This window comes from Nicotiana tabacum, chromosome 9 (assembly GCF_000715075.1).
Source record: "Nicotiana tabacum cultivar K326 chromosome 9, ASM71507v2, whole genome shotgun sequence".
Taxonomy (NCBI): Eukaryota; Viridiplantae; Streptophyta; class Magnoliopsida; order Solanales; family Solanaceae; genus Nicotiana; species Nicotiana tabacum.
The window spans coordinates 66,894,261-66,902,174 of NC_134088.1; the positions used below are offsets into that span (position 1 = coordinate 66,894,261).

Consider the following 7,914-nt stretch of genomic DNA (forward strand, 5'->3'; position numbering starts at 1 on the left):
TATTTTATGAAGATTATTATTTTATTGGTGTTCAAAAATAGGTGCATGAATCCTGATAATAACATGATGAAAAATATTATTATCGTTAATGATAAGTAGAAAAAAATAGGGTTCGAGTGATAATGTATATAATATTGGAACGCTCAAATTTGAAAAGATCCAAGTGTTTTTTTGTTGAAAGAAGTATTATCGGTAAGAGTAGGAGTAATTGTAAAGGAAACTCTTGCATAAATAAATAAAAAACTATTTCCTGGTACATGGAAAATAAAAATTTGTGTCATGGCTAGTGTTGATTCCTTGGTATTTCAGTGTGTGATAAATTTAAAAGAAGAAGATTGTCAACTAGTAACTTGTGTGAGTTAGTGATTATGCGATGGCATAAAAGTATACAATTAGTGGACCTCTCAGATTGTTATATATAGTCCATAGGTAAACATGAGGTTCTTCAACAAATGCATCCATCGTGTTTACTCTTTCCATATGATCAAAAACTTCTTCAGGTTGTTTTACTGCTGCAATATTGTTATTTGAGAGTGAGCAATCTTATTGCCTTGTTGATTCTGAATATTAGAGAAGAGATCCACAGCCCACAGGTTGATGAGATTCAGCAATCTTTCCTCCTCCTTTGTACCTTATTCTCAAAGCATCATCTTCAGTTAGTCTTGCTTGAGCCATTAATTATTTTACAAAATATTGCTTCTTCTGTGGCGGGAAATGATCCCAGATACCTGACCTGACTAATGACTCAAACTTTTATTAGCTTCATATAATGAGATTTTTCAAAAGAGAAAACCTATATAGTACTAGTTTTAGTAACCTAACATATATATTACTCCTTTCCGTCTCACTATTTACGATATGCTATCTCAATTGATACAAACTTTAAATATTCACAAAATATATGTACCTCATTTTATACCATAAATTCGAAAGTTCTTTTTTCTTTTTAAATTTATGTCCAATCAAATAAAATGAAACTGAGGGAGGGAGCATATAAAAAAAAAACCTTAAAGAGAAAAAAAAAAAGGAAAGAGTATCTCGGGAAAAAGGGAGGGGACTTGTATCATTACCTATCTTTTGGATAACATAGGGAGGGAGTGGACAGAGTCGACCCACAACAGATGTAGCTCTAGTCCTTTTTACTAACTTCAAAAAAGAAAGGAGAGCAGTTTTCTTGGAACTGAATATAGTACAATTACAGGCACGGAGAAGAAAAGGCTCTCGTTGTTCCATTGATCAAGAATGGCATAGATTCTCTAGAAACCGCTATTGTATGTTCCTTTTTACTGTTTCCTTGCCTTTCTATATGATTATGGAGAGTTGATTAAGGTTGCTTTCTGGTGCAATTGTTAACATTCCTAAACTAGGCTTCAATCATTTTCTTGATTTCATGGCCGTCCCGTTAAATTCAGTGTCCACAGTAACAAATCCATCACCTGAGAATGCAAGAAATTCTTGTGGATTCTTGACCCACATACCAAAGTTCCTTCCTTTTTTCCACTCTAAGACCATTTCAAGAAATTTTGCTTCTTCCCAAATAAGCCCGCCTCTAAATGAACAAGCTTCAAAGGGGAGCAGTAATATTTTCACTCTGCCCAACTGGAGGTCTGGCAAGAATGACCCAAGAAACAAAGAACTCAGACTTTATGATGCCTTTCTATATTTAGAATACATGGTTGGGAAAGGCCACAAGCCTGATAAGACTCATGCAACTCAACTATTGTATGATCTTTGCAATTGTAATAAACTTAGGAAAGCTGCTAGAGTTATGGAAATGATGGTTACCTCTGGTACTATACCTGAAGCTGCTTCTTACACTTTCTTGGTAAATAACTTGTGTAAGAGAGGAAATGTTGGTCATGCTATGCAATTGGTTGATAAAATGGAAGAATATGGATACCCCACTAATACTGTCACTTACAATTCTCTTATAAGAGGACTTTGTATGCGAGGGAACTTGAACAAAAGCCTTCAATTTGTGGAAAAATTGATGCAAAAAGGGTTGGTACCAAATGCATATACCTACTCCATATTGCTTGAGGCTACTTATAAAGAAAAAGGGGTTAATGAAGCAATGTTGCTTTTAGACAATATTATTGCCAAGGGTGGAAAGCCTAATTTGGTTAGTTACAATGTTCTCTTAACTGGGTTGTGTAAAGAAGGAAGAATAGATGAAGCAAAAGAGTTCTTTAGAAACTTGCCGTCGAAAGGGTTTAATCCTAATGTTGTTAGCTATAATATTTTGTTGAGGAGCTTGTGCTTTGAAGGACGTTGGGAGGAAGCAAATGAGCTTCTGGCGGAGATGGTTGGAGAAGAACGTTCACCATCTATAGTAACATACAACATATTGATTAGTTCCCTTGCTCTTCACGGCCAAACAGATCACGCCCTCAAGATTCTGGATGAAATGTACTTTGGAGAACAGTTCAAGCCAATTGCTGCTAGCTACAACCCGATAATTGCACGTCTCTGCAAAGACAGGAAAGTGGATGCAGTAATTAAGTGTCTCAACCAAATGTTAGAACGACATTGTAGTCCTAACGAAGGAACATACAATTCCATTGCTGTGCTTTGCGAGGAAGGAGTGGTGCACGAGGCCTTTTCAATTCTCCACGCTTTGAGGATTAAGCAGAGCTCCTCCACTCATGATTTCTACAGAGCCGTGATTTCTGGTTTGTGTAGGAAAGGAAACACATTTGCAGCGTTTCAGCTTTTGTATGAAATGACAGCCCATGGATTCAATCCTGACTCTTACACCTATTCATCGTTGATCAGAGGATTGTGCTTGGAGAAGATGTTGGTTGCTGCTGTTGATGTATTTTACATCATGGAGGAAAATGGATATAGGCCTGATGTTGACAATTTCAATGCACTTGTGCTTGGTCTATGCAAATCAAGAAGAACAGACTTGTCGCTAAAGGTATTTGAGGACATGATCAGTAAAGGTTATATGCCCAATGAGATAACATATACCATTCTAGTGGAAGGGATCATACATGAAGAACACAAGGAGCTTGCATCAATAGTCCTCAAGGAATTGCATCTTAAACAAGTAATAAGTAGAAATACTGTTGAAAGACTTGTTATGCAATATGAGCTCGAGGTTGAGGATATATTAGTACAGTGAGTTTTTCACAACAATGGGTCAATATTGGGTCACAGGATGAGAAACTAATAAAGGCTATCTATTCATCAGCAAATGCTAATACACCAAATTCAACAAGAAGATTCTCATGCTGCCGGTCAGATGGAGAACTTTATACAACTAATAACCACTTGAGATAATTGGTTTTCAGATACGATACTTGGTTCATAGTAGGCTTTAAAGAGGTCAGATGAAACATGTTCTGTTACTGTATTTTTACCTTAAGCTTACTCTCTGTTACTGGAATTAATGTTACAGAAATGGCTGAATATCTCCTTTATCTCAAGCTTTCTCGCTATTTTGTATTAGAGTATAAGTTCTACGCACTAACAATGTAAAAGGCAATTGCAGGTGGTTCTCTAAGTAATCATTAATTGAAAATCTTAAAAGAGGGGAAGCAATCTTTCATAAAAGCTCAAAATACACCAATAGTGTAAAAATATAGTTTACATTATCAGTGCATAACTGCATATAACTTAAATCCTTTGTGCCATTATGGTATATACAGTATCTTTTTTATTAAGTGTAACCTTGCAGCTTCTTTCCCCTGGCTATATTGTACTAAGTTTTATACAGAAATAGTAGCAACACTGAAATTCTTTTTGTTACAGTGTCATTCTTAATGTTTCTAAGGTTCAGTTCATGGTTCAGTTCCAACTTAGTCTTCCAACTTCAAATGTAGCTCCATTTTGGTAAGAGGGGTTTGGGCTGAATGCCCTCCTCAGTCTCTTAATTAGCAGTTTCTATGAGGAAAGAGGCAAGCCTAGATAATACACCACGAATGGCATTCTTAGACTAACCATTCTTTTCTTGATGAGGTTAATTTTTTAAAAATAGGGAGAATGTTGAGCATGAGAAAATTGATGTTGGCCAAGGTGTAATCTCCAGCATGGTTACAAGTTACTGTCACGCTATTTTTTCCACAAATGACAAATGTGAAAACTTTAAACATATTTTTGTAAATTCTGCAGCCGCTATGTTGGTGACTATTTTTGTGACATGGTCTGAAAAATGTAATCTGTTTTTATGTGCAGCAAAAAGGAAATAAATGATATGACTCCCAAGTCTTTAGGCGGTTCAACTCATCATGAATATGAAACTAGAGTTTGAAAGTTAAAAGGATTCTAATAGTAGAATAACAAACAACTTTCTTTGCCTAGATACTTTTGGACACTGATTTTTAGTGGCTGTGATAAACCATTTCCCCATAGTTTCATTTGCTACTTCCATTGAATGCAAGGGAAGACAGCTACTTACCTTTACTTCAAATACCCACAATGCCAGAGCTTGCTGCTTGCTTATATTCAGTTTGAATTTTGCCTTCCTTTCCTCTTCTTTGTTGTCACTTGTCCATCAATCTTGTTTTATTCTATTTCATTTTTAAAAAATTTGGAAATATAATCTTATTTTCATACCTTAATTATGGTTGGTCAAGTCTTTGTTTCCTAAATTCAAGAAAGTTTAAGATAGCTAAATGGAGAGTTTTGCTAGCAAGTCAACTTTGCGCTAGTAGGCAGGGGTGGGGTGGACATAAACTGTTCCAATAACTTATATATTGCGCATAGTTGTGATATAATCCCGAACTCAACCCATAAAGCTCAATTTTGCTCTTAGGTTTCCTACTATGATGTTGAATGCAAAAACACTATATTGCGCAAAATCACCACTCCTAATGTGTCTCTTACCATAGTTGGCCGCTTCTCACCTTCCCCTAGGTATCTAACACCAGCTTGTGGATGGGACTTCCCCCTCTTTACCTTTTCTGCAGTAGTCTCCATATTCATTTCCACCATGTTACTCATTCATATTCATCTCCACTATGTTATCCTCTTAAAGCATGCATTGATTTCCGGCTCAAAACTTGCAGCAACTCAGCATAATGATTCGACATGTATTTGTTTAATTTTTCTTTTCATCTTGGCATTTGGAAGTTCTACTCAACATTAATACACTTCTTTTTTGCTCTTGTAAATATAATTATTTTCATGATGACCTACTATATGATTCAGTATTTTTTGTGGAGACTTGATCCCAAGCCTCTATACCTTTTTCATGCCTTTGTAATTCTTGAACACCAAGCAAGCACGAGCTAGACTTAGTCCCTGCCACTGTTTTCACTTCAGCCATGCATCTTGAGGCTTCGGCTCATGTTTAACCCTGGCAACTCGTACCAGAGACAGATGACAGTTCATCTCAAGAACATCACTCCAAGCAATAACATTCAGTCAAACTATAATCAAATGAGATGCAACCCCAGACAAACAGAAATCCTTTCAAGAAAGTCAGCTTAAAAGAGAATAGGTTCAGGATAATCTCCATATATCTTAGGTGGACAAAACTAGCAAGTTGCCCCAAAAACACAAATCAACATCCTTACAAGTAATAGTTTAACTAAACTAAGCTCCTTCATAAAACATAGTAGATTAATTAATACAGCTTCAAACAACAGACAACCACCATTCTCTGGAGCTGCCAGAGAGATAGACAGCAAGAGGAAAAGGGCAGCAGATTCACCCAAGAAAGCGTCCTAGGCATCTAGAACCCTCATCTACTTAGATCTCTGTCTCATCTTTCTGCGCTTCCTCTTCAGTCTTCTCATACGCTTCTTCTTCCACTGCAATTAAAAAAAGAAACATTAGAGGCTGCCGCAGTTACAGTGATAAGAGAGAACAAAAATCTTAGCAAACGCCGTTTTGGTACGCTTAATTGTTATTTGAAGAGGCTAAAGAAAACCCATTGTCTCAGCTTTCCTCTTAATCTCTTTGGCTACATTCTCAATACAACTTCTGAATCCAGACATTCTCTACTCCATTCCAGGGCCTCACACTAAACCAGTACATTCTTTCCCTTTTTTCCCATATAAAGCCCATCAAATACTTCCTTTGGGGCAGAACCAGGACTTCAGAATTTTCTTACCCCAACAACAGATCCCAAAAGGCACAGCACACATCAAATAAACTCTAGTTTACGCACGGAAAAATAGTAGGCTGTCTACACAAATACAAGTTCATGATAGATAGTCCACCACACAAAAGAGAACCTTTTTTATAACCGTGGTGTCAAGGCAGCTTACGCACCTCAACTAATTGTCTAATTCCACGAGATACCACCTCAACTAGTTGTCTAATTCCATGAGATACCACCTCAGCTAATTGTTTAATTCCACAAGATACCTACTACCTCCCACTCCCACCCGGACAGGTATCGAGTACCATTATCCACCAAGGCTTGGACAAATAAGAAATCACCTAATGTTTTTGCCCCCGCATCATTGACCACTAGCCCGCACACTTGGGTGCACACATAAGGGAATTCAGAGTGGCAACATTACGAAAGAACAAGAAGAAATCTGAAAACAGAAGATAACGCTCGCCAACCATATATATGCCATGGTAATATTACTAAAACACGAAGTTCCAGCATCAGCAACTTAGTTTATTAAAGAGTACTGATTTGAATAGTCAGTCTAATTTTATTCCTCTTCCAATTGCAATCTACTACACCATCATATTAAAAGAAGTGCATCTCATATCATACTTAGACTAGAAAAAGCCCTTCTACCATTCTCTCTGTACACTCTTGCCTTGCGCTAGAAGGAGCAAATGATGGAGATGGCTGGGAGGGTAGAGATCTGAGAAAAGGCAATGTGGGCGCAATCTTGGGAATGGCACAGATGTAGGCTCACTGACAGGGTTAGGCATGCGAAACAAGAGTGAGAAAGCTCATCGAATGATGCAGGTGAGAAAACAAAGGGAGGACTGATGAAGGAACTCTGGGAATTCACATGCTGGAGAAACCAGTCTCAGCAATTATTTTCTCACATCAGGTCACAAGTATTGCAAGTTTTTAACTAATGGGGCTTCCTATAACGTTCTCAATTTTGCTAACGAGGCTTAGTGTAAGGAGGGTGGATTTGCCCACATAACCAATGGAAGTCTACAAACTCCAGTAAAAATCTTAAGCAATCATAACAGTTGTAACACTGCAGAGCAAAACAATAATAGAGAAGACACTGAAGAGGGCCTTCCAGGGCTCCAACTAGGATCAGCAAGCAGTAGAGAAGTCAAAAAGCAGTGTTTTCCAAATTAAAACTTGCTAAGTTAACAGTTTTTTTCTCCTGGCATATATAGCTAACAACAACAACTATGTCTCAATGCCAAACAAGATAGTTCAGCTATATGAATACCATATATAGCATAGTGCAGGAATTCCCCAGATATGTGGTTTTTTATGACATGAAGTTGGTGAGGATGGCGTAATCCTCTTTCTTATATATTAGCATGTTAAACATAATATCTGAGAGAGGTTATGATTCTCTCTGCGTAGGATTAGATTCATGATTCCCTTGACCACCTTATAAAGAAGATGCATTATTTAGGATTTGGAATGAGATAACAGACCTTGGCCCTCATCCTTGCTTAAATTTCACCGATGGCTCACTCTTTATCTCTCGACTTTCGCCGCTTTCACGAGGAAACTGTGGCCTCCTCTTCCATTTATAAATAAGGAGGTAACAAACCCTAGCTCCGAGTAGGACATTCTAGTAATAATGGGAAAATTTCACATAAATAGAATGGGTTCCTACTTTTCAATTTTATAGCCCACATTTCAATTTATAACCAACTAGCCCAGAAATAATTGGTTAAGATTCAACATTCAAAAATAATAGGTTCTCGAAATTACTATTTAATTTTTAAAAAAGATTGCTCAAGATTTTAAGTTAATTTTCGAATCAGTAACTGTGATTCAAATATTAGTTCAACAAACCA

At 37.1% G+C, this 7,914-nt stretch overlaps 1 protein-coding gene and 1 long non-coding RNA gene across 2 annotated transcripts; one reads left to right on the forward strand and one right to left on the reverse strand.

Annotated features, from left to right (window-relative positions):
- The first annotated feature begins 1,026 nt into the window (after positions 1 to 1,026).
- On the forward strand, positions 1,027 to 3,431 carry LOC107806282 (uncharacterized). Its single transcript, XM_016630410.2, has one exon. The coding sequence runs from the start codon at positions 1,391 to 1,393 to the stop codon at positions 3,125 to 3,127; it is 1,737 nt and encodes a 578-aa protein (XP_016485896.1). The 5' UTR covers positions 1,027 to 1,390; the 3' UTR covers positions 3,128 to 3,431.
- Positions 3,432 to 5,405: 1,974 nt separating this feature from the next.
- On the reverse strand, positions 5,406 to 7,682 carry LOC107806283 (uncharacterized). Its single transcript, XR_001652638.2, has 2 exons — positions 7,546 to 7,682; positions 5,406 to 5,759 (listed from the first exon to the last, which is right to left on the reverse strand). It is a non-coding gene; the product is annotated as an uncharacterized LOC107806283 (long non-coding RNA).
- Between the last annotated feature and the right edge of the window lie 232 nt (positions 7,683 to 7,914).